Here is a 27,143-nt window from a genome sequence, read left to right on the forward strand (position 1 = left end):
TGAAGTCTAGACTGGAGTAATCTGTGAGGCTGGACCATCTCGGCCATCAGCCTTGAAGCTGATCTGGATGCAGAACTCTGAGGAAACTGCAACAGAGGCACTCTGAGAGGCTGGATCACCTGGGCCATCTGTTTTCATTGGTGTCTGGTTCCCTTGTTCTGAAAACACATAAACTTTCAAAGGTAACATACATATCTGCATTAACACAAGAATGGAATGTGCAGTGTGCATAAGTCAGTTAAAGATGACTTTTTGTTTTATGTTTGAGCAAGTAAAAGGCATCTGTCAACTTTCTAAGTCCATTTGGACTGTATAATCAAATTGTAATATAAATCTCTACCCATACCATATGAAAGGGTGGCATGTAAAAATAAGTCATGAGGACTCTGTAGCCAACAAGATTTATCATGTCTCATCTCATCTCAGAGCTGTTCCCATGTCAAGGGATCAGCTTACACACCACCTGTCCTGTAGTCTTTTTGGTTTCCTCCCCCATGTCTGTAGCCAAGATACTCAGGAGGTCTGCCCCAGTCAGATCTGACCTCTGTTAATCTGGAAGGAATCCACAGATTTTCATTTCCTCTGGAAACAAAAGCATAACCTCTCCTCTAATGCAACGCATTGTCGGATTTCCATTTTGAAGTTAAGACATTCTTAAAAATATATAGGTTGGTTTAATTTAGCAGTTTTCAAGTCCAATGTCTCTCTGCAGCTATAGTTTGTTTACCAGCAATCAGAAAAAAAAATTGAAAGACAACACAATAACATATAGGATCCATACTTCCTGTGTATTTCCCATCTCTATGTGGCTTATTCTTTATTTTTTAATTACTTTTTAAAGACTTTATTATACTTATTTAGTTATGTGTTTTTATGACTGTCTATATCCTTTTTCTTTTCTTTTTCTTAAGCCTACACACATTGTTAAACACACTGTAACCTGTTTAGAGATTTTTTTCAGTCTGAACCTGTTTTCTGTGTATCGGTAACCTTTTCTGTCTGCATGAGCAAAATTTTAAACCACTGTGCAGCTTAGCTCATGGCTCACTCTCTGCACCATGGCCAGCATGAGAGGCGGAAGACTGGGACACTGCCTTGGCTTCATTCTTGTGTGTTTAGAACTTTTTTTTTTTTTTAAAAAAAAGCTTTCCCAGGTCTTATGTGGATATATGTGATACCACGTTGGATGTCATTTGTAGTAAGTCTTTCTCTGTCCTGTCAGCCAGCTCCCAAATCATAACACAGAGACTTATTATTAATTATAAAAGCTTGGCCTTAGCTTAGGCTTGTTCCTAACTAGTTCTATAACTTAAATTAACCCATATCTTTTAATCTACATTCTTTTATGTGGCTCAGTTACCTTTACTCTGTACTCCTCATCCTGCTTCCTCTCCCTCTGGCTGGTGACTCCCCCCTTTCTCTTCCCAGCCTCCTGTGTGCCTGAAAATCCTGAGTAGCTATTGGCCATTCAGATTTTTATTAAGCCAATCAGAATGACACATCTTCACAGTGTACAAAAAGATTATTCCACAATAGACATCCTTGGCAGGCAGAGATACTGATGGCCTCTGCAGGCACTGGGCATGCACATGGTATACAGACATACATTCAGGCAAAACCCATGCATATACAATAAAAAAAAAATATTCCAACAAAAGCAACTTAGGGGAGAATGGGTTTATTTTAGCTCACAAATCCAGATTACAGTCCACCAGGTTACAGCAGGGAAGTCAGGAACGTGAAGCAGCTGGTCACATCCACAGTCAAGAGCAGAGAAGAAAGAACACAAGTATGCCAGGGCTCAGCTCATTTTGTCCATTTTTACTCAGTTCAGGATCCAAAACCCAGGGAATGGTATTGTCCACAGTAGGCAGGTCTTCCCACATCAATTAACACAGTTAAGACAAACTCACAGGCAACTGACACTCTGGAGGCTCTTCCCAGGAGAGTCCAGACTGTGTCACGATGGCAATGAAAACTAACCACCACAGCATGACTGTCTCAGCGATGACCTGCACATCTAAGAATAGCCGGAGAATGAGTTAACAAGGGCCACACTTCCTCATTTTTGGAAAGGAAGAGAAATTAAAATTGTATTTCAGACATTAGTATGGGGAGGGGATAAAAAGGGGGGTTGTAGAAAATATAATAGAATGAAACAAAAACAAGAAACCTTCATCCTGGGCTTGTAAGTTCCCCTAAAAACAAGGCACGCTGTGCCTCTGCTACTGATTGACAATGGAGGGCGGTTTGACTGTTTGGGAATGCTTCGCCACACCCAATAATGAAGAAGATAATCTCTTCCACTTCTAAAAAGCGGACAGGTTGCATTTCTCAAAACTATATGCCTTACATCAGTAATTTAATTCAAAGTCATAAGATTCAAGGGAACATGGTTAGACAAAACAAAACCAAACAAACATACATTTCAAGTTCTGAAAACAGAGGTTGGGACATTCTTTCAAGTCACTCCATGAACAAAACTGTCCAAAGAGCTCAGACGACAGAGCAGCAGGGCCACAGCTGCTCTTCTCACTGTCTATGGGCAGCAGCCTTGAACAACAGCACACCCTGGTTTCATACCTTACCGGGACATGAAATGCTCCCTTCAGCCCCTTTGAGTCCAGTGCAGCGGTTTCTGGAATTTTCCTTGAACCCACACTCGGTGCATCACCACCTGTTTTTTCCTGTTCACTTGCAAGCGATGATCAACCAGATTTTGCTTCTCATGTAATCCAGCCTCGCAGAACATACGGTGGACTTCCCCTTTGAGGCAAAGGTGGCAGTCAAAGACACAGCACGTGACGGGGACAGGGAGGGAAGGACCAATGGGGTGCCATGCAGGACTGTTCATCTGAGTTTCGTTTACACCAAGAAGCACTGTACAGCTAGGTGAAGGAAACCAAGTGCGGCAATCTTATCTCCCCCGTTTGCGAGTGGGAACAGGCTGACAGGACAGGGCCAGCAGGACCAGGGTAGATTATCGTGAGCTGAGCTATGGCTAGGGCTTTCAATAGTTTGAACTGTGCCTCCTTCACGGGCCTCTGTTTTACAACCCAAGACTACATATTATAAAAGGCTCTATTAAGTTTGGGGAGGCCCTTGGATGCAGGATTCACTTGGTATTGTCAGAAGCACTTGTTTAAGACAAGAAATTGACTAGTGAGAACTAATTTTCTTTAGACTTATAAAAATAAAATTCTTTCCTGTGGCTGTGGCATACTATCAATTTTTTTTTCATATCAAGGCTAACAGTATCTCCAAAATTACACCCTGAACCTTTGCTCTAATATAAGAGTGAAACAAGTGACTCTTTCTTTAAAAGTAATTCTAACTGGAAGACGATGAAAAGGCAAAGGCTGTTTGCACGTTTTTATGTGGAAGTGTTGTGAGCACCAGGCCATGAAGACATCCGGTGCCGAATCACCACTGAGGCCTGGTGCTCACAGCGTCTGAGTGTCTCCCTGCAAATAATTACTTGAGGAGAGTTTTCATAGCTCATTATTTACCTTGGGTAATAGATCAGCATACCTTTTGTAAAGAAATAGGCTCTGGTACCATCTCCTCGGACATAAAAATTTTCAGATAAACAACGCCCTAAAAAAGAAAAAAGAAAAACTTGATAGTTCCTTCAAAAACAAGATAAATCAAAATAATTTGACATGAAATATTTTTATAGTCCAAAAACACATTAAAATAACTTAGAACTCAATATACTATTACCTTTTAAAAATTGTATCTTTATTTTAAATTATGTATATATGTGTCAGTATATAGGTACATGCACATGTGTGTGGGCAGACACCAGAGAGGGCATGGGATCCCCTGGAGCTGGAGCTACAGGCGGTTGTGAGCTTCCTGGTGTGAGTGCTGTAACCAAACTCCCATCTTCTTTAGAGCACTTAACCACTGAGCCACCCTTTCAGCCCCTGTTACCTTTTTTAAAACGAAGCTGAGCATTATCGTATCGTCCATGATCCCGAAATAACAGCATTCCCCCAGGCTTCAACAACCTGGAGAGTCGGTGGACAACAGCTTGCATCCTTGGAAAACAAAGTAAGCCAAAGAAATCATACATGTAACAAAAAACAAACAAACAAACAAAAAACCCAAACAACAACAACAACAACAAAAAACCACAGTAAAAAAAAAAAAAAGCATTTTGTATCCGAAGGAACCAAATTCAAAAGCTCAACTGCAAACCACAAATCTGCAATCCCAGACCCTGAGGCAGGAGGATCGTGGATTCCAGACCAGCCTCAGCCACGTAGTGAGACCCTGTCTCACACAAACCAAACCGACAACTCACCCACCCGTCCACTTATGTCTCTTCCATTAAATACGGTAAGAGATAAAGGTAAAGGTGTGCCATTTTCTGCCGAATAAGACATGCCAGAGCCATCCCAAATTCACACAGCGAAACGGGTCATCTTTCCTCCACGTTAGTTCTTCTCCTAGCCTGCCTGCCTGCCTGCCTTTTGCATGTGTATGTCTAGTACTCTTGAGTATGCACATACATGTTCACACACGTGTGTAAGCCCACAGCTGACATTGTGCAGGGTCTCTCGCGGAACCCACGTTCAGCGAGCCTAACTGGCCACCTTGCTCCCGGCTCCTGTCTCTGCCTCCTGGACACAGGATTGTAGGCTGCACCCACGCTGTCTGGGTTTCCGCGGGTTCTGGGAGTCTGAACTGGGGTCCTCAGCTGTGTACAGCAGGCACTTGAGCTGCGGAGTCATCTCCTCAACCCCCATCTTCTTCCCCTCAGGATGCAGGGGTCATTCTTCTTTTCTTTCACTATCCTATCCATGTACTCAATTTTCCTCCTCCTCCTCCTCCCCCTCCTCCTCCTCTTCCCCCTCCTGCACCTCCCCCTTCCCTTTGCTGTTTCCTGTCCCCCCCCCCCCCCCCCCCCCCCCCCCGGCAGTTCCTTGGGACAATTACCTCCCCAAGCCCAGAAACAGAATCACTTCCCAATACACTACATGTCCTTCTTGTTAATTCTCTGTGGATAAAAGCAATGAGTTGTCTGACATCAAACAATGGTCCTGGAAAATCACCTCATTGTCAAAAGAATTTCATGATTTTAATCTGGAGGGCCAAGTTTTCTTTCTTACAGGGTTCTGAGATGACTTCTTCCAATGGCGTTTCTACTGCTCTGACCAAAGCTTCTCTCCTAACCAAACACGATGGCACGATGGCCTCCGTGGCCTGTGCAGGCCTTTGTGTATATGACTTCCTCTCAAAGACAAAGCTCCTTTTTCCTTATTCTTGGCCTCTTTCGACTGTAGTCACATCTCAATTCCAGCTCAACACCAGGAGGCTCTGGCTTTACTCTTGTTAATTCCTTATCCTGCTTCTGGAGCATGCAATCAAATACGACTCTTAAAGTAAATCTTGATGTGGTATTTTGGGTTCTGTGTTCATGGTCTCTGTTTTGTGGACCAGAATGAGGCAGGTCTTCTATTGATGGTGAGGGACAGGCACTGGCTGCCCACAGCGCCAATGGAGAGGGCTCATGGAGCCCACAGGGAATGACAGTCAGGGTACAGAGCTATGGCCACTGCCCGCTGTGGGAGGGAGGGGAAATGGCAGCCTACAGGGCAAGTCTTTGCGGTCTCTTTTTTGTTTGTTTATTTGATTTTGTGTCTTAAGACAGGATCTTACACCGTAGCCCAAGGTGGTCTGGAACTCATTATGTAGCCCAGACTGGCCTCGAACATGGATCAGTCCTCCTGTCTCAGCTTCCTGAGTGCTAGAGTTACATACGTAAGCCACCACACCCAGCTCGGCCTCTGCTTTACCTAAGCCACTTAAAGTTGCTGAGGCTTTCTTATTTCGAAAAGATGAGGTTAGCTCAGGTAATTTATAAATTCCTTTCATTTAAAACAACATTCATGGCTGCCAAGATAGCTCAGCAGGTAAAAGCATTGCCACAAAAGCCTGGCAGCTTGAGTTGGATCCCTGGAACCCATGTAAGTATGAAAGACAGACACCCACCCCCGACACACACACACACACACACACACACACACACACACACACACACACACGCATAATTTAAAAAATTTTTAAAAATTACATTTAGTAGAATAGTGGGGTGAAATCCAGCTTCTGCCAAATTATAAAAAAAGCAGCCAGGCAAGTGGTGGCACACGCCTTTAGTCCCAGCACTTGGGAGGCAGGGACAGGTGGATCTCTGAGTTCGAGGCCAGTCTGGTCAGAGCATCCAGGACAGCCAGGCCTACACAGAGAAACCCTGTCTCAGGAAAACAAACAAACAAACAAACAAAAATTAAAATAAAAAAAAGAGATTAAGACAGAGAAACAAGAATTCTCCAGTTTGCCGACTCCCCACTCTGCTTTTATTTAGTGTGTATCTTACATTTTCTTTCAATGACCAGAAAGACAGTTAGCTCCTCCTGTAGCCTCTCAGAATTATTTCCATTTAAAGTGCTATCCTCAGACTCAGGATCTAGCTGAATTACTTGCTATTTCCTTGTTTCTGCTGCCAATGAGTTACTTTTCTAGGATTTTCTTGGATGAGCATTCACAGTTATAGTCCTAAATGATCCTAAAGACACTGCTAAACTATCTCTTTTGATTGCCTCTCTTCTATTGGCTCACCTCACTTTTATTTAGTTAAAATGACTCAAGTGGGGTTTCATTGTGCTGTCCAGGTTGGTCTCAAACACCCAGGCTCCAGAGACATTGTGTCTTAACCACCCAAGTAGCTGGGACCATGTGTGTGCATCACCACACCCAGATCATTCACCTCATTTTTAGATCATTTCCATATAGGCAAAAAAGTTGTATTGACACGAGACATTTGAATTCATTTTATAATAAACAGAGTGAATATTATAAAGGTAATCATCGTAAGATATGTTTCCCCTTTTTACTAATATTCAATTCAAATCACAATAAAATACATGATCAGAACCAATCTCAAATAGTCTTTCTGCAGTCTTATTTAGAATCTATGCATTTCCTGTTTTAAGTACGGAAATAGGAAATCTTGCTCTTTATCACCTACATCATCCTTTTAACTATTCATACACAGAAGCAAAGCCTAGAGCTGACATTTTGACTCTTCTGCAGTAGTGCCAACAGATGAACATATTATCAGAAAAGAAATACATTGTGGAAATGGTGAAGGGAAAGTGGCTTAGTGGAACCTAATCTATGCATCAAGTATAAATATAACTCTCTTTTTGATTAATCTGGGAATCAAATTTTCCCTCACTGAGTAGTAAAGTGCTCAACTTTGAACGGGAACTAAAAAGCCAGCAAAGGTCCTCGTGTGCAGGACTCACGTTTCTGTGGGAAGGGATTACACTAGGAGCAGAAAGAATCCGATGCAGACCTGTCCCTCTTGTCGGGCTGTGAGATTCTCATGAAAGCACAAGTCCCATGGGTGGGCATGGTGGTGCATGCCTGTCATCTCAGCAGCGGGGAAGTTGAGGCAAGAGGGTCACTGGGAGTTTGAGGTCAGCCTGGGCTGGATAGAGAGCTCAAGGTCAGAATAGGCTATTCAGTGAGACTCTTTCTCAAAAAAAATCAAAAATGAAAACCAATATCATGTAAGCATAAAAACGTAAGTCATACTTAAGGGGTGAGGGACATTCTGCAGAAGAACACATGCCGGACATGTGCAAGATCCTAAGGTTAATTCCCAGTCACACACACACACACACACACACACACACACACACACACACACACAAATCAATCATGGCTCTCGATCCACCTTAGCCCCTACAGGTCCAAGCACGCCCACTTTGTCAAATCACTATAGCCATGATTCCTCAGCAGGCTTCTTTAAAACACAAGCCCCTCACTGGACCTGCGTGAAACCACGCAGACTGCAGCCCACCTCTCCCCAGACACTTAAGATGAGGCTAAATCAAAGATGTTTGTTTCTGATCACCTAGTACAATCTCCCTCCTGGGAGTCTATTAGGCTGTTCTGCATGTGTAATTTCCTTGAAGTGCTGTCACTTTTAATAGGTATGTGTCTTGCCAGAACATACTCACTTCATTCTGATAGTGACAGAACGCTCACTAATGAAGCATTTGACCAGTTCCTTTCTGAGAGTGGGAGGAAAGGAGAAGCTGCACTGAAAAGGTTGCATGTTAAACATAACGGAGCTCACTAGATAATCCAGTCGGGGACTGTCCCTTTTGCTTTGATAGTTCTGAGAACCACGGCTGCTAAAGGATCTTCACACATTAGCTGTGCCCTTTAGTCTTCGTTTACCTGCCAGGGTGAACGGAGGAGAGCACAAAGACAAGGAGAATGGCGTCCAGGACCCCATCCGGAAAAGGGTAGGCGAGGCCGTCATCGCACACATCATGAACAAAGGCAGAGCAGCGGGCCTCAGTGTAGGATGCATGTGACTGTCACGGGGAAGGAATACAGAGTGGGGGTTAGCAGACTTCCGGGGGGGTTGTTTTCCTTATATTTTATACCTTTTTTTTAAAATAAAGGTCATTTTTATAAAATCCTTTCCTGAATCAGTGAGACGGCCTTGGGGGAAAGGTGCTTGCTCTCTGGACCCACATGGTAGAAGAAGAGAACCGACTCCCCCAGATTGTCCTCTCGTCTCCACGTGAGCCCCCTGGCATGTCTATTCCCTCCCCACAAAATAAATAAATGTAATGAAAATTAACATTTTTCTCCCAAGCGTCTTGCCTCTGTGAACTTAATAAACTTCATTTCTAGTTCAGTACTCTGTTACTGTACTTCAAACTGTCCTAAAATAACAAAAACAAAGCCAGCGGTGGCATGTGCCTTTAATCCCAGCACTTGGGAGGCAGAGGCAGGTGGCTCTCGAGTTCGAGGCCAGCCTGATCTACAGAGTGAGTTCCAGAACAGCCAGGGCTACACAGAGAAACCCTGTCTTTAAAAACAAAAAACCAACAATAACAACAACAACCCCCCTCCCAAACCAAACCAAACCAAAAACCAACCAACCAACAAAAAGAAAACAGAAACTAAGCCGGAAGCACTTGGACTTGACAGCAAACACTTCCCACAGTCTCTGTCAGTTTGGAAATGGAGTGGAGTGGGCTCTGGGTCTGCTGGGACTGCTGCTCAAGGCCAGCCCCGTGTTCTTTGAGAAGTGCCAAGATGGTCCTCACGAGTACCACTGCTCTGTGTTCCATGTTTCCTTCTCCTTAAAATACAAAACATCTTCGGCTACATATCCAAAATTAGGTAACAGTGATGGCCACACAGCTCTACTACTAAAATTCATTCTCTTGTCCATCTGAATGGGATGCAGTTCAGTAAGGCTATTTTGTCTGCAGAATCAACAGTGGAAGGAAAGATATCAAACCACCATGTCATCCTGGGAAATGTGATGACTGGTATACTTGCCTTCTTCAATATGCGGAAGTTCCTTTATTTTAGGAACTGTCTGTAACAAATACTACTATTGTCAAAAATTAACTTTCAGTATTAACTTGTTTTTCTTTTTCTCTGTGTAGCCCTGGCCGTCCTGGAACTTGCTCTGTAGACCAGGCTGGCCTCAAACTAGAGATCCACCTGCTTCTGTCCCAAGTACCGGGATTAAAGGTGTATGCCACCCCTGGCCCAGCCAGTGTTAACTTTTAAAAGCTTTTTTAACGTCCATATTTAACACAACATTTTTTGGTTTGTTTGTAGTTACGTGTTTGTGTGCACAGGAACACATGCATGTGCAAGTGGACACGTGTGTACGGAGGCTACAGAACCATCTCAGCTGTCTTTCCTCAAGTTTAGGTCATCTTAGTTTGGAGACAGGGTCTCTCCTTGGCCTGGGACTTGTCTAATAGGCTAGGGTGGCTGGCCATGAACTCCAGGGATCCATCTGCCTCTGCCAGCCCAGGGCTGGGATCACAAGCACACATCACCATACCCAGCTTTCCCATCCAGGTTCTGAGGATCTGAATTCAGGTCCTCAGGCTCGTGAGGCACATCCTTTACTGCCTATGTCTTACCCTCCCCCCACTCTTTGTTAACAGAATGCCTCTCCACTTTCCATTTGCTGTGACCGACCGTCTCTTCATTCTAACTGGCTAACTGGCAATCATGGATTCGTACAGGATTCGTACCCTGGTTCTGGCTGCTTTCCTTACAGTTTCTTAGATTTTCTTATTTCAAAAAATTCAATTTAACGAGTGCCTACTATGTGCTAGACTGTGTGTGAGGTGTTAGAGACAGACATGAATGAGGGCTTCTTGTAGTTTGACTAAAACATTAAGTTTGGGGTAGGTAGTTGTTAAAATCTCGACTAATGTTATTGGTATCCTTTGGACTTTCATTCATGAACATGTGTACAGTCTGAATTTGAAAAGATTGTTATTTTTAATTGTGTATATATGTATGTGGGTTTGTGCACGAGGTGAGACGGTGTTGGACCCCAGGAGCTAGAGGGATAGGTGGTTGTGAGTCTATGCAAGAGTGTGCTGGGAACCAAACTCTGACCTTCTGCAGGAGCAGTGTGTGCTCTTAACCACTGAGCCATCCATCCAGCTGTGACACTCTCTTAAGTTCAAAACAACTTCTACTGTTTTAGGTTAAAAGCAGACATCCTGTATAGGTAATATTATACTTGGACATCGTTTGAAATAACTTCCAGAAATTGCAAAAACTCAGCTAAATATCATCATAGATGCACCTGATATAGAAACATTTCAGAAGAATCAATCACTTCAAAAGCAAACAGACCATTTGAAAAACAAGATCTTTTAAAAAATTGTTTTAATTTATTTTTACGTGTATAAGCATTTTGCCTGCATGCATGTCTGTGCCTGGTGCCTTCAGAGGCCAGAACAGGATATGAGATCCTCTGAGGATGGAGTTACAGATGGCTGTAAGCCACCAGGTAGGAGCTGGGGATTGAACTTGGGTCCTCTGGAAGAGCAGCAAGTGCTCTTAAGCACTGAGCCATCTCTCCAGTCCCCAAATTAGACCTTTTAAATTTGTTTTTTTATTCTATGTATACGGGTGTTTCGCCCGTGTATATGTTTATGCATCATGTGCCTGCCTGATGCTCACTGAGTTGAGAAGCCAGTGCTAGACCCCATGGAACTGGAGTAAGAGACAGTTGTGAGCCCCATATGGGTGCTGGGGATTGAATTCTCTGGGAGAACAACCAGTGTTCTCAACTGCTAAGCCAATCTCTTCAGGCTTCTCAAATCAGGACTTTCAAAGTCTCTATTTATTTATTCCTTTATTTAGTTTTTGGGTTTGTTTTGTTTTGTTTTAAGACAGGGTCTCACTATATAGCCCTGGCTATCCTGGAACTCACTCCGTAGACCAGGCTGGCCTAGAACTCACAGAAATCCACCTGCCTCTGACTCCCAAGTGCTGGTATTAAAGGTGGGTGCCACCACCACCTGGCTCTCTCTTTATTTTTAATTTATGTGTGTATACATGCTTGTGTATGCATGTGTGTGTTTGAGTGTTTGTGGACGTGTGTGTGTGTGTGTGTGTGTGTGTGTGTGTGTATGTGTATAGGTCAGCGGTCAATACCGGCTATCTTTTTCAATTGCCCTCTACCTTGTGTTTTGAGGCAGAGTCTCTCATTGAACTTGAGCTCAGTGATTTGTCTAGGTTGGCTTTGCCTGGCTGGAACTACAGGCTCACACTGCCATGGCAACTTTTTAACAAGGGTACTAGGGGTCTGAACTCAGGTCTTCTTGCTTGCCTGACAAGTACTTCACTGATGGTCATCTCCTCAGCCCACACCTCTCTTTATATAAGGCATACCTTTACAAGCTGCACGGCTTCAGAAGCAAAATCACAGCAATAAAGAAAGGATCCTGGAAAGTTCCTATGCAAATGGAAAAGACATTTAAATCCAGAGTCAGACATGTTCAAATCAGAGAAGGTGTGACAAGCACTTATCACCACAGTGTAACTTGGAAACTCTTGTCCTGTGTTGAAGGAGCACCTGCCTATGTCTTACCCTCCCCCCACGTGGAAATTTCTAAGCCTACCCTCCCACCTTGTTCCTTGCTCACCCCTGTGCCCAGCATGCCCAGCTCTGCCTTCTCGAAGCCCCTCAGAACCCTGTGCCTCTCATTCTTATATATTTGCAACTTGTTTGGCTTTTGAACCTTTCCAGACAGGTGCTCTGAGGCTCTGGCAGAGCAGAAGCACAAATAATTTTATCATGGCATAAACATAATTTCTAAAAGAGAATCAAACTCTAATACACAAATTCTTGGATATCTTTTCACATTATTGTCAAGCATTTATTGAACCTAATATATATACCAAACATGAGAATATGAAGTTGGAAATGAAGCTTCCTAATTCAAATACTGAGATTGTGGGTTTAGGAGCCAAGCGGCTCTGTTTAGGAATCCTGGATTTGCCACTTATGAATTTGATTTAACTTTTCTGAAAATCAGTTTCCTTATTTACAGTATGTTAATAAAAGAAAAAAGTTTTTTACAGAGGAATGTTTACCCCTATGAAAATCTGGACTAGTTTTAATTGGCCTTCAAACTTAAACATTCTGTTTGGCCTTTACTTGAAATGCAGAAATGATGGCTGGACTCTCCACTGTTCTTGGGCAGGCAGACACTACAAATTCTGTGGGCCAGTGCCTTGGTGATCATTCTCTGTATGCCTGCATCAAACCATCTTCGTGTCATGCTGCTTAGAAAAGGTCTGAATGGCTGAAAACAGGTGAGTGTGTCACTACACAGTGACTGTAGGTACAACTACGGGTCTGGCTCTTGTGGATTTTAAATTTGGGGGTGTAGCTGGTTAGTTTCATACAACTTTTGAAGGAGCGAGAGGACCATCACCCTAAAGTGTCTAAGTATTGGAAGTTTTACAGGGACAAGTTGGCATTGCTAACTGAGAATCAGCATGGCATAAGGGTTTAAGGGTAGGAATCATGCCAGTAATAAGAAGAACACTGATCTAAAGAGTCCAAACTGGCACGTGGCAGGATGTCAAGAGAGGTCCGAAGCACAAATGAAGCCTCTTATTTGATTCAAGAGATGTTTCAGGCAAGATGGACATCTAAGTCAATAAGGAATACAAGCAAAACTACAAATTTAGCAGCCTAGACTTAGGCTATGCTCTTAAAGGCTACTTGCTGATAAATACCATAATTCACATGTAATTCATCAATTCTGCGGCACCAGGGTTTGCATTTGACTTAAGATCTGTCCAAACAAGTAGAAGTATCACAAACAGGACTTGACTGTGAAAAGTTAACCAGCACTAAATCAAAGTAAAAGATTGCAGCACTTGATTTGGTTTGGTTTTTCATTTGTCTCCTATAAAAATGATGCTTTGCTGAGCATGGGAGCACATGACTCTCTACTCCAAGTACTTGGGAGGCTGAGGCAAGAAGATTCAATGTTCAAGGCCAGTTTGGGCCACAGAGTGAGCCTCTGTCCCAAAAAAAGAAAGCAAGAAGTAAGTAAGTACATCTTAGTACTTTATTCTAGTATATACTTTGTAATCTTCCATGAAACCCATGTAACTGTGACCTGTAAGCTACTGAGTGCTGTGTGCCTATGAAATGTGCTCAGTTCACACTCAGACACACGTGTGATCTGTGGCTAAGGACAGAAGGCCTCTGGAACCAGGCTGCCCTAGGCCTGACACTTGGCTCCACCGTTACTAAGTGATGTGTCTGGAGGATTGTTTTTTTAATCTGTGACTCTGTGTCTTCATCTTTAGAGATAAGTGTGATGTTTAAGGTAGTTGTGAGGGCTGAATGGATCCACATGGGAAGGTCTCTAAAAGACTCGTGGCTCAGAAAAACAAGCATTCAACAGATGTCAGTCATTATTATAGCTGTTGCTATTATTTATTTGTTTATTTAAGGAAATCTGCTTCTGCATCCCAGGAACTTAAAACTTAGAAGACCCTCCAAAAGTGTCTATATAATTCAGAATGTCTTTCTGGACTCTAGTCCAGCTAACACATATGAAAGGTCTGCTATCTACCTTTGAATAGTTACAGAACACCTACTGGACCCAGAACAGTCCAGCAGCTCAAGGAACGCATGTGCCATGTGTCCTATCAAGGTGACAGACAGCCTGACCTCTGAGATGGAATTCTGACTGCATCAGCATCCCAAGCTGCAGCCTTGTGACCACCCAATGACCTTCCAGAGCTTTTCTGTAAAGTCAGCTGACTGCCTTGGCTCTTCTCCCAGAAACTGGTGTGCATGTCACTACCACCACCACAACAGCAGACACTGTCTGGTGGAGGTTTAAGGAAGAAATGATCCTTGGAGAATGATCTGACCCCTCAAAATTCCAATACTCGAATTATGGTGAAACATTCTGAAAGTGTAACACATTAATTCTCCCTTTGGAAGGCTGGTCACTGTTGGGCTTCTAAAGAGGAATTATTTCCCCAGGTTATTAAGCACACTTGTAATCCCAGTAATGGGAGATGAAGACAGAAAAATGTTGTTTGAGACCAGCCTGATGTATGTAGCAAGACCTTGTTGGATGAGGAGGGGGGGAAAGGATGAGGGGGAAGGCTGAAGGGAAGGGGTGCAGAAGAGGTAGGAACTTAGAACATTCCACTATGAGTTAACTGAAGAGAGGTAAGATTAGGCATGGTGGCACACGCCTTTAATCCCAGCACTCAGGAGGCAGAGGCAGGCCTGGTCTACAGCGTGAGGACAGCCAGGCCTATGCAGAGAGACCTTGTCTCAAAAAACAGAAAAACATAAAAAGGAAGGAAGGAAGGAAAGAAGGAAGGAAGGAAGGAAGGAAGGAAGGAAGGAAGGAAGGAAGGAAGGAAGGAAGAGAAAAGAGAAGGGAAAGTACAACTAACTAATACAAAACTAATAATCAATACCTATTGAGCTCTTACTCTATCATACTGTTAGGCTCCCTGGAATACACAAAATAGAGAATCAAGAAATTTAAAAATGGCATGCTTAGTAAAACCTTGAGAACAGTCACAGAGTAACACAAGCACTCGCCAGTGGGGGGTCACCAGGGTGGAGGGACCTGGTCATGTGATCCAGGCGAACAGAAAATTGCATCTTAGATGCTGGGCAAGGGGAGACAAGAGAATAAACACAAAGGGTAAGAACACCACCATTCGCCAGCACCCCCACGCCCGGCCACGGCAACTGCCAGTAGACAACACTAGGGAAGCCCTGTCCGTCATTGTCCGTGACGTTAGGTGTCCAAGAGCATCAAAGAACAGCCTGAGGTTTGGGAGATGCTTCCTGAATCCAGAAGCCGCATGATGTTTGGCATTATGTTAATAATTGTTGAATCACGGTGGTGGGTGGGCTCATGGAAATTCATTGTACTGCTCTTTGCTTTCCAAAATGCTTTTACATAGTTGTAATTTAAAGTTAAAAAGAGGGGCTGGAGAGATGGCTCAGTGGTTAAGAGCACTGACTGCTCTTGCAGAGGTCCTGAGTTCAATTCCCAGCAACCACATGGTGGCTCACCACCACCTGTAATGAGATCTGGTGCCCTCTTCGGGCCTGTAGGGACACATGCAGACAGAACACTGTATACTTAATAAATAAAAATAAATCTTAAAAAGAAAAAAGCTCTTTTAAAAAAAGGAAGTTAAAAAGATCATACTGTTAAGTTAAAAAATATGTATGCAGAATGGAAATTGCTGTGTTAGAGTGATGGGGATCCCTCACCTCCTCCTGATGGAAGCTCTCTGAAATGTGCTTACACTGAATTTAGTGGGGGAAATGATAAGAAAGTTATTGTGCAAACCTAAAGCAAGATTGGAGAGACCAGAGGAGGTAAAAGCTATAGAGAGTTTTGTAGGGGTGGCCTCATCACAGAAACACTAGAACACCAAGGCAAGACTGGTAGTGACCTCGAAGGGCAGGGAAGGAGGACGTCTGCGTTGTGCTCATCTAGTTCTACTTCCCTGCTTGTGGTCAGCACCACCACTCTGGATGACTCTGAGTCCAGGCACAATGATCTGCTGTGCAAAGGTTGTGTGTGGGGCGGGGGCAGGGGTAGGGGGGCGGGGGCGTTGCTCCGGCGACGCTGATGCCGTAAGATGAGGAGTGAGGTGTGTGCTGCAAACCTAGCTCTCTGTGTGAGGTGCCATCTGGTACCCAGGAAGAGCACACCATGTCTGACGCTAAGCAAAGCACAGCTTGGTGGAAGGATGGAATCTCTTGCTCTTTTCTCACTCTGCCTTCTATGTAAACACAAGTTGAAAACTCCTTCAAACCCATGGCTGCGGAATGCTTTTTCGGAACGCTCCCGGGTTCATGTGATGTTAGTCACTAAAATCGTGTCCTTTGAAACTTGCTTTAGTCATGGTTTATATGGGAATTCAGAATTCTTGGCATGGGCATGACAAGGTGTTTCCAGAATTTTTCAACACCCATAAATATGTAGATTTTGTAGGGGAAAATACTTAGAACTCACTGCAAGGTGTTCAGGATTGGAAAGACACTATTTCCAGCACCACAGCCAACCTGAAATCGAGAATAAACAAATGTGAATGCATTACATTTCACTCACAATATTGGATTTTCTCTTTAAAAAACAAACTATTACTAGAGTTCTGGGGATGGCAGAACTTGTGAAACTCAAAGGCCAGAAGAAACAGATCCCAAGAGTAACAAGCGAAGTTTGGCTGTGGAAACCCCTACAATTTGGAGCCCACCAAAGCGCCTCCTGCCTGGATTACTAAGAGCACAATGCACTGCAACAGCACAGCGGCAATGGGGTGTCTGCAGGAGCCGTAACCAAGGGCAGGACTCCTAAAGTAGACACACAAAGGGAGGGAAGGGACAGGGCACAAATAACATGCGGGTCTCAGTGTCTCAAGAGCCAGGAGGCGTACTGAGTGGTGAAAAATACAAACTACAGCTGGTAAGAGGCTCTGGAACTCCAGACCTGCAATTCTGGAAGCTTAGGAGGCCGAGGCAAGAAGACTGGGCTATAGAGTGAGTCCAAAACCAGCCTGGGCAACTTAGGGAGACCCTGTCTCAAAATGGGCTGGGTTGTAGAACTCTTGTCCACCGTGTCCAAGGCCTTTGGTTCAAACCCTTGTGAGAGTGAGCAAGAGAGAAGGCTGGTCTTGAACAGGTATGATATTCTTGTTTCTGTCTCCTGAGTGCTGGGACTGTGGGCACGTGTCCCCACGTCTGGTTCTATTAGTATAGCTTCTTAGAAAGCAGTTTGGAAGTCTGCTTTAAGAGCTCTAAAAGTTTCCAAATATTATAAACTAGTAAATCTAACCCAAGATGGGAAAAGGAAATGGAGGTAAACTGTACACCCAAAGACATTTGCTGAGAAAACAATGGCAGCAGTTTGACACCAGGGAAGTAAAATTATGGTATCTCACTTGCGAAACACTGTACAGCCATGAAAACGTTTTTAGAGAACGATTAAAGGCAGACAAGTGCCTATGACTGGATATTAACTAGTCTCCAAGCTCACGCACAGCCTAACCCAGGGCAGAACAAGTGGTTAAATAACTTGTTTGTGGGCTGTCACTTTCTCTCTCTTATGTGCTCTTGCAAACTCTCTGTCTTCAACAACTATTACCTGTAGAATCAGGAAGACGGCCTTTAGGTTCAAAAATGGAAAACCACTATCTATACTATACTACAGCAAACTAAATATCTTGCTTATTTTTATTTCACCCCCAAAAAGGGTTAAAAAAAAAAAGAGCAACTATTAAGACCAAAAGTTTATCAGGACTTAAAAACTGCCTCCAAATTAGAAATTACAGCAAATTAAAAGGGAAAAAAGGTAAACAAATTAGATTAAAGCCACAAAGTTAAAACTTGGCTGATGAGAGATGCGAGTCCCGAGTACTGCTCATGCGTGTAAGCACTCTGAGTGTTTCATTAGGTCTGGTCTTCTACTCGGGCAATCTGGACCATTCAGAAAATAGTGTGGGGTGTACACTTTCACACTCCATCACCTCCTGTCCTGTCCCTCGGACACAGTACCTCCAGTATTCGGAAAGTGGCATTGCTACCAGGGAACCGCCCCGTCTTCCCAGGCCCGTCGTCGCTGTGTTCTTCCAAGTCTGGGTTGGGAAAGTTAGGTCTTCCTTTGTTCCCAGGGGCTGAGGAGACACAGCTTTTTCCACAATGGGTTTCTGTTCCCTGCATTCTTGAGAAGATGATTCTGATTTGATCCCAGGATGATTCTTCCACTTTCTCTTTAGCGTTTTGATCAACTGGAAGAATTTCAGGAAATTCCCTCAACAGCCAGTTACGATTCTTGAAAAACTTATTCTTATGAGTCTGGTAAAATGCGTCCCAGTATTTGTTAGCATCACTTTCAAACTTAGCTAAAACAGAAAGGGGGAAAAATCCATTTTACTATGAATTGTATTTACTATTGGCTGCTTTTTTGGTAACTAAATACCTTTAATAATTAAATATTTAAGCCGAGTGTGGTGGTGCACACCTTTAATTCCAGCACTTGGGAGGCTGAGGCAGGCAGATCTTTGAGTTTGAGGCCAGTCTGGTCTACAGAGTGAGTTCCAGGACAGCCAGGGCTACACAGGGAAACCTGTCTAGAATAACCTAAAATAAAATAAAATAAAAAATATCCAGTAAAAATACTGTAAATGTATCACATATTGTGGTAGTTTAAAAGAAACTGGCGCCATAGGCTCATAGGGAGTGGCATTATTTGAAAGGATTAGGAGGTGTGGCCTTCTTGGAGTAGGTGTGGCCTTACTGAAGTGTGTCACTAGGGGTGGGCTTTGAGGTTTCAGCAGCCCAAGCCAGGCCCAGTGGCTCACTCTTTCTGCTGCCTGATGATCCAGATATAGAACTCGGCTACCTCTCCAGACTGCCTGCATGCTGCCATAAGAATGGACTAAACCTCTGAACTGTAAGCCAGCCCCAATGAAATGTTTTCCTTTATAAGAGTTGCCATGGTCATGGTGTCTCTTCACTCTTGCCTCAAATAAATCATGGTAGCACATATTTTTAAGCTTAGCACTTGTGATAAGGAAGGAGGTTCACAAGTTCAAACAAAAACCAAATAAATGAATGAGTAAGTTAATTAAATAAAATAACTTGCTCACTCTATCTTTTATTGAACAACAATCTCTTGACTCCGATTATGTAACAAGGTTAATCCTTAGGTTTAATCCACTGATGAAGAATTCCTTTTACCCTAGTAGACAGACTCATGACATTCTAAAAGTGCTTTCAAAGTCTGCAAAGCTTCCTAATGGGTATGTAACGATTTCCAAGGTTTAGTGTTGGAGAAAAGTAAGGCACGGGGCAGTATGTATAGTATGCCATCACTAGAAGGAAGGAGGAGGAAGAAGAACACTGCATGTGTACACAAACACGGGGGCACACGCACTCACATACTTACTAGTATAGATAAAAACAGCACCGGACATGATGGCCCATGTCTGTAATTCCAGTACTGGGGAGGCCGAAGCAGAAGACGTCATGAGTTCAAGTCCAGCCTGGCTACACTGCAACACTGCCACAAAGAAACAAACAAACAACAAAACCAAACAAGCAAATTTTAAAAACTTGTGGTTTAACTGAGGATTTTTGTTTAGTTTTGATTCATGTGAATTTATTATGGATTCCCAAATTACGCTAACCCACAAATAAAGATAATGGACTGCTTTCATTTGTAATTCCAAAGAGACTCAACCTATGAATCATGTAGCTGCCTGTAGTCGGTCTCCTTCACTTCACGACTGTCCTGAATCCCTCACAGATTTCCTTCATTTTTGTCCATATGGCCTTGTCCCATAGGCCTTCACGCATACAGGCACATGCTTCCTGAGTCCGCTCTGGCAGCAGACGTAAAGACAGGCATTCCATTTGCATTTAAGGTCTGAGAAATGGCAGTGGGCCCTATAACTAAAAGGAATTGTGTGCTTTTAAGTCTAAACCATCATCTCATCTGCATTAACCAAAGGAAGTCTATTTATGGTTAGTCCAAAAGTGCATATTTATCTTGAAAATAGTTCTGTGTTCACTTTTAACAATCAAAGTGCACCTGTGTACTGTGCAAGAAAACAAAACAATGTTCTGAAAATTAGACTCAGGAGGAAATAGAAAACTTCCAGATTTCCCAAGGGTTTTCTTACGACTTCTTGTCTTCCTTTGTCTTAAGAACTCTCTTTGTAACTCACTCTGCTCAGGATAGATTTTGTACCTAAGAAAAAGCAGCCCAAAGACCTACATTTAAAGCTAACAAGACCCCATTTAGTCAAATCTATAGGATTTGGTTTTCCAATATGAAGCTACTTATGAAGTGAATTTGAGATGAATCACCATTAAATAGAATTTAATACTACACCATGGCTAATCTCAAGATGAATTCCCCTAACAATTAACCAGGGTAGAGTAGGGAATTCGGGAGAGAAATGTGACAAAAATATGTGCAAAGAGTTCTATTTATTACAGGAAAGAAGTGACAACTAACTCAAAGTACAGTCTGCAAATGAGCAATCGAACTATGCAGGCCAAACCTGGGCAGACATATGCAGCACCTAAAACATACAGGATACAAAGAAGAAAAGCACTCATACAACAGCTAAGACATTGGTGGCAACTCTGACATCTTATTTATTTATTTATTTATTTATTTGGTTTTTTCAAGACAGGGTTTCTCTGTATAGTTTTGGAGCCTGTCCTAGAACTCGCTCTGTAGACCAGGCTGTCCTCGAACTCACAGAGATCCATCTGGCTCTGCCTCCCGAGTGCTGGGATTAAAAGTGTGTGCCACCACCGCCCGGCCCTGACATTTATTTTATATTCACTCATAGTGGATGAAAGTTTTGAATAGGGCAGTATAACAATTATTAGCTAGCTCTATCATTTGCAAACCTGTTGGCAAAGCTAAAGAACGGTAAGGGGGTGCTGGGGAGACACTTTGCAAACACGAGGTCCTGAGGGCAAATCCCCAGCACCCACAGGGAAAACCTTGCACAGGTGTGCATCTCTGTAACATCAGCACTGGGGTGGAAACAGATCCCAAGAACTCCCCGGCTAGAAAACCAGCCTACCCAAAAGACCACAACCAACCCTCAACCAAACAAACAAGCAGGAACAGTGGACTTCTGGTTTACTGACAATAAGGCTAAGTGTGCTAGAGGAAGACATCTAACCTCCTGCTGTAGCTTCTACATGCCCACATATGTGCATATGCATTTGCACATTTACATGCATGTAACACATGCACACACACACAATCTCATATGAATTAATTCATTCATCTTGCTAACTTCTTTTAATGAGAATTAGCATATTTGTACATCCTGTTTAAGCCTCCCCATATATATATGTGTGTGTATAAATATACATATATATGAATTTATGGAAAACAAGCATTACCAGTTATTAATCTGTAATGATGTGACTGTAATAAGTTGCATTCAAATAAAAACACACATTGGGCAACTATATTCAACGCTAGCTAGGCACAGTGGTGCACCCCTTTAATTCCAGGCCTCAAGAGACAGAGGCAGGGGCAGAGTCAGGCACACCTCTGTGAGTTCCAGGCCAGACAGGGCTTCATAGTGAGGCCCTGTTTCAAAAACCAAACCAAACCAAACCAAAAATGAAACAAACAAAAAACTCCAACAGTGACACCCAGTTTCAAGCTCTACATCAAATGCTTTTCTTAAGTGTTTCCCATTTACTCCTAACAGTATTGTTACCTAGTGTTCTGCTTACTGGCCTGGCCGAATTCCCACCTTGTCCTAATCTTGTTTATCTTTGGGAACAGGATGTCTTAAGGCCAGAAGTTCCTCTTCAGGTGGGTTAGCCAAAACCAACTGGCACTAAGACGGCTGACAGTGATCTCTGGAGGCCTGTTCTTAGAGATCTAATTTACATACTAAGTGACGCCCTACAGGCTGCCTTGGTAAGAATCACCATACTCTAGAAGATGTGACAGTGCCTGGGAACTGCCATTCCCAGAAACAACATAGCTATTCCTCCCTACATTGACCTATTCTTCCCATTAACTAACTGCATAACTAGTGGGTTCCATTGTGACATTTTCATACACGTATATAAAGCTCTTTAATCATAGTCACCCATTAATCCTCCTTATCCTCCTCCTCCTTGCTCCTCTTCTCCCCCCCTTCACTTCACTTGTCCCAAATCCAGGGCTTCCCTACCCACCATGGAATGAGATCTGTGAGCCCCAAACTCCCGCTTGTCTGTGTTTTGGACACTGAACAAACTTGGGTTCTTTCCATGAAGCTTCATTTTTACCTTCTGGCTTTGCCACACCAAATGAAGAAAGGAAGGAAAGAAAAGGGAGAGGCGGGGGAGGGAGGCGGGGAGGGAGAATAGGGGTGGGGGGGGAGAGAGAAAGAGAGAGAGAGAGAGAGAGAGAGAGAGAGAGAGAGAGAATGAATGAGAACGAGCCGACCATGAGGAAAGCCAACAATTTGGGGTTAACAATATCTTTCATATAGACAGTGTTATTCCAATTTATAGACGAGAAATTCAGTGTCAAAAGGCATGAGATTCCCCCCTCCAAGGTCACTTGGCCAGGAAGTGTCAGGACCTGGATTAAGTCAGACTCCAGAACCTGTGGTTCTTGGCCATCACATAGCATCATCTCCCTACACAAAGTTACTATGTGCTCCCTCCAAAATATCCCTAAAGACAGTTTGTTTTTCTGACTCTTATTTTCCTCCCAATTACAAAGCACCGAGTTGAAATTAAAACCTCAGTGCAAGCTATAACAAGTGAACTGTAAAAGCAATGCTGCTGGAGTTAGCCTTCAGAGAGAGATGAGTACAGCTGATCAAGCCCAGTTCTCTGACTGAGATAAAATACGAGCTGGATGAAGTTATAGGACGAAGTCGTGTAGCAGCGGAACCATACACTGGTCTATGGGCACAGGTTGGTCTGTCGGGCAGACACAAAGCTGGATGAAGTTACAGGACGAAGTCGTGCTTAGCAGCGGAACCACACACTGGTCTATGGGCACAGGTTGGTCTGTCGGGCAGACACAAAGCTGGATGAAGTTATAGGACGAAGTCGTGTAGCAGCGGAACCACACACTGGTCTATGGGCACAGGTTGGTCTGTCGGGCAGACACAAAGCTGGATGTCTTCCACCAATGCTGGCAAGTCCGTGGTTCCGGTGCCGTTCTCTAACCATGACAGGAAAACTTCAGGCTCACCTGTAACTGCCACCAGTTCAGGCCAGGACCCACAAAGAGTCTATACACTGTGGGAAAGCTGAGCTGCCCTGACATTTAACAGGTGTATGATGACAAATTTTCCTTGGAGGAACATCTTTTTCTTTTGTTGTCCTAGGTTGCTAGCTGTCCAGAATAAATTGTTCTATGCCAATGACAACAAAAGGGTTATGGTGATCTGTTTGGGCATAGCCCGATGAGGGAAGTTCTCAACTCTTCATTTACTAAGTTCCATACAGCTGAGCAGAACAAGGGATATAGCACACTAACCACACTTACAGGTTCACCAGTCATCTGAATTGCCCTGAACATCATAACTGAAAAACCAAATTAAACCATTTATGTATCTGGCATATATGATGTGATTAATATGAATTATGAAAATTTATTCTAAGTTGCTATGTAACAAAAAGTAATTTAAAGTTATTTTTGCACATCAATTACGCAAATACCTGAACTCTCAAAGTTGGAAATTTCCACATGTCACTGAAGGAAGTTCACTGTCTAATAAAAGAAAACTCTTAAAATTATAAAAATAAAAATGTAATTCTAAGGGCACTGCATGGAACTTCCAGCAGCCAACGTCTTCTTAGAGGCAGGCACACTACATTTATCAGCAGTGTGTATAACAATTCTGCTTTTTTTTTTTCCTTCATCTAGAACATTCTCTTCAGTGGTAACACATTCACAGCACAAAAGTGTAGACTCTTGTTATCTGCCAGGTGTAGACAACTTTCCCTAGGTATGACTTTATTTACAAAGACATTTTAAAGTTGAAATAGCAGCTGCTGTTGTTGTTGAGTTTTAAAAACCCATTACACTTGCTATACGATCAGCTGACATATAGCACACTGGAGATCTTTTTAAGGAAATTATAAAATATAATCTTGTTAACTCAAAAAAAATGCTGATTATATCTTTTTTATTTCTCTGGGTTAACCCAGTTTTAAAAGAAATATGAGCTATAATAACATTGAAAAGTAATTAGGAAAAGAAAACGTGGAATTAAAAATCATTAATCTGGGCAATCTAATTGAAAGAAATATTGCTAACTAGAGCCTGGATGCTATACATTTTCATTATACAAATGAGTCCATAGCCATTCGGCAGCAAAAGGCGATCATCTGTCATGCCGAAGATCTTATTTTCAGATTGCGAGGCTGTTTTCTAGCTTCTGTTTTCACCAAGGGCTCTGACAAGAGGTGAGAAATGGAAGAAGAGGGAGGGACATACAGAAACCAAAAGAAATGCGACAGGGTTGGCTAGCTTGGAAGAACAGCCAGTATTTCCTGCCAGTGGCATTAATAAAGGAGATAAGATCAATAAACAGTGCGCCTCCTCTACAATCCTCTGCAGATGGAACCCTTTGTGATGGCAGAGAATTGGCTCTTTCAGACACTTGGGGACTCTCTTAGATAGAAAAAGATGGTGGCTAGGTCAAAGCTTCTTTAGGGCTCTCACTAAAGGGCAGAGCCAAGTAATCTATTCCTTTGACCCATAGTCACCAGAGGCATGCAGTCTCGAACAAGAAGCCTCACCCAAGCCTTCTACAGGGTCCACAACCCCTCCAAGATTCTGCTGGGTGGCTGGCTGTCACTGGAATAGCCTGTTACTCACTGTGGTTCCCCAGAACAGTTTTCTTTCCGGCCACCTTCCTGGCAGTCTTAGCTACATCTTGCTTTAAATATAAGATAGCCCCCCAAAGCATGTTTTCCTGCAGTGTGGTCCCCCAACACTCAGGGCCCAGAGCACTGAGCAGAGGCATGCAGAGGAGACTCAGAACAAATCTCTACTTCTCTGAGTTATTTTGAAATGGAATCTTTAGTTCTATATCTTTACAGTAGCCAGGAAAATACTTAGAAGACTGTCATAGTAAAAGCAAATCAAATGTCTCAAAGTGGTACCGCAGGCCTTCGAGTCCGCCTTTCCTCTTCTACAGAGAGGCCAGTCATCACCTTTCTATTTTGGTCACACTATGGTTCTGTAGGAACTGTCGTTTTCCTTTACTGCGGTTTCTGAGGCACTAAAATAACCTCATTAGCTTCACTCAAGTTCATTGTTAACACAAATAGGACAAAGTAGGCGGCCACAGAGAACTTTAACATTATCAGCCCTGCTCTATTTAAGTTCTGAACAAAATATTCAAAAGGAAGTTAAGAAAAAAATGCCTGGTTTTTCATATTATAAGGATAATGTGCAAATAGTACTATGGGTAAGTTTTAATTTCCTGGAAATGAATTAAAACAACTGATAATGTTGATCTTAGTTCAGGCTGGAGTCTCTGCCACATCCAGGTGGCCACTAGCAGAAGCTTGAGTAATGTGGAAAATATGTCTGCGCTGCTGCTGGCAAAGAAGTGAGGTTATACTTCCTCAGAACAGTGACAGAGTTCCTGTGAAGGAATGTGAGGCTGGCTGACTTCAGGCAACACTGCCCTGGTATACACTCTCAAGTCCAATCCCAACACTCCTTGGCAGTCTTCCACTCCAGACTGCCCAGTTAGAGCTCATAAAAATAGAATAATTCCACTGGGGTCAGAGGCTCGTCTTTCCTGTCCAGCTAGGATCCACTGATGCTGAGGGAGAGGGCCTGGAACTAAGGAGTAAAAAGCAGTGCCAGAGGATATGATAGGTCACCAACTACTCCAGAGTAAGGGAGGCTGGCACCTTCCTTTGCCAGCTGAAGGCTGAGGGCTGTCTCATTATCTTAGTCTCTCCAGGTACCTTTGCTTCAGATTTCAGCAACCGCAGGCTAACATCATTTCAACTGTGTTTCTCTTGATTTGCACTACGTGCCTTACAAGGAAGACTGCAAACATTTTTCCCTGGGAAGTTTCTGGATAGCTGGTCAACCCAGGTCTGGAATTCCAGTGTTGGAAGAGCCGTTCTATAAAGTGCCAGATATGTATTTAGTCTTTATGTGACATTTACAGTCTCTTTGAACCAAACAGCTCAAAAGCAACCACAGACAGTATGTCAACAAGTGAGAATGCCTGTGTTCTAATGAAACTTTATTGATAAAAACATGCTGCAGGTCGGGGAGAAGGCTCAGTGGATAAAATGCCTATGCAAGAGTTCAACTCCTCAGACCAGAGTTCAGATCTTTAGAACTCACATAAAAGGTGTGGCAGCTGGTTGTAATCCCAACACCAGAGAGGCAGAGCATGGAGGTCCCTGGGCAAGCTTGCTACCTAGACTAGCCAGAATCTGCAAGTTCCAACTTTAGCAAGAGACTTTGCTAATAAATAAATAAATAAATAAATAAATAAATAAATAAATAAATAAATAAATAAATAAATAAAGAGGAGAGCTACTGAGGAAGACACACAGATCAATTTCAGACCTACACACACCTGTGAGCATGCACGCGCACACAAACAAAACCTCAGTAAGCTGGGTGTGGCACACAGGCACCACCGCCTGCTGACCCCAGTCTGCTCTGAAACGTGGATATCACCACAGGAGTGATCAAGAAAGTGAAATGAGTAGCACTCAAACAAAGCTGGCGCGGTGTGGGGAGCAGCTGCTCTCTGAGAGGTCTAAGGGGACGGAGTAGTACAAGGAAGCGGCTATGCTCCTGGTGACCCATCTCTCCATGTCAGTGCTGACAGTGATATGAAAATCTGGCAAACGATGTGAAAACTCTTGTGAATTACATAAATTTCTGTATATATTTGTTACTTCAATAAATTATTTCTTTTTGACTTTTGAGATGGGATTTTAGCAGGTAGCTCAAGCTAGCCCCAAATCCACTATGTAGCTCAGGCTTGCCTCAAGCTTATAGCAATCCTCCTATCTTGGTCTCCTAAGTGCTCAGATCACAGATGTACACCACCATGCTTGGCTCTAATGGACTATTATTTTAAGAAAGAAAGAAATCCAGGCATCCTAAGCACTTGGAAGGCAGAGGCAGGAGGATCACTGCAAACTGGAGGCTGCTTTGGTTTACATTTTGAGTTTAGGCCAGCCAGTGCCGCACAGTGCTGAGTTAGTTCAGCTGGTA

General features: G+C 43.2%; 1 protein-coding gene across 9 annotated transcripts in view; it reads right to left on the bottom strand.

Moving 5' to 3' along the window:
* Positions 1-1,662: 1,662 nt before the first annotated feature.
* Mettl8 (methyltransferase 8, methylcytidine) overlaps positions 1,663-27,143 on the bottom strand; it is a 90,976-nt gene continuing 65,495 nt past the window's right edge. For 2 of the 9 annotated variants that reach the window (XM_052724548.1, XM_052724546.1), the window contains 9 exons: positions 22,109-22,204; positions 19,329-19,442; positions 17,936-18,282; positions 16,398-16,447; positions 11,758-11,821; positions 8,260-8,399; positions 3,937-4,043; positions 3,532-3,597; positions 1,663-2,766 (listed from right to left, as the gene is read on the bottom strand). In XM_052724548.1, the coding sequence (XP_052580508.1) occupies positions 2,609-2,766; positions 3,532-3,597; positions 3,937-4,043; positions 8,260-8,399; positions 11,758-11,821; positions 16,398-16,447; positions 17,936-18,282; positions 19,329-19,442; positions 22,109-22,204 (1,142 nt within the window). In that variant the 3' untranslated portion in view covers positions 1,663-2,608. Of the gene's footprint in view, positions 2,767-3,531; positions 3,598-3,935; positions 4,044-4,926; positions 6,260-7,366; positions 7,502-8,259; positions 8,400-11,757; positions 11,822-16,397; positions 16,448-17,935; positions 18,283-19,328; positions 19,443-22,108; positions 22,205-27,143 lie in introns of those variants that run through there. The other 7 variants (XM_052724547.1, XM_052724550.1, XM_052724549.1 and 4 more) reach the window with 7 other exon arrangements.

The sequence above is a fragment of the Peromyscus californicus genome, unplaced genomic scaffold (genome assembly GCF_007827085.1).
Source record: "Peromyscus californicus insignis strain IS unplaced genomic scaffold, ASM782708v3 Scaffold_7__1_contigs__length_154581171, whole genome shotgun sequence".
NCBI lineage: Eukaryota > Metazoa > Chordata > Mammalia > Rodentia > Cricetidae > Peromyscus > Peromyscus californicus.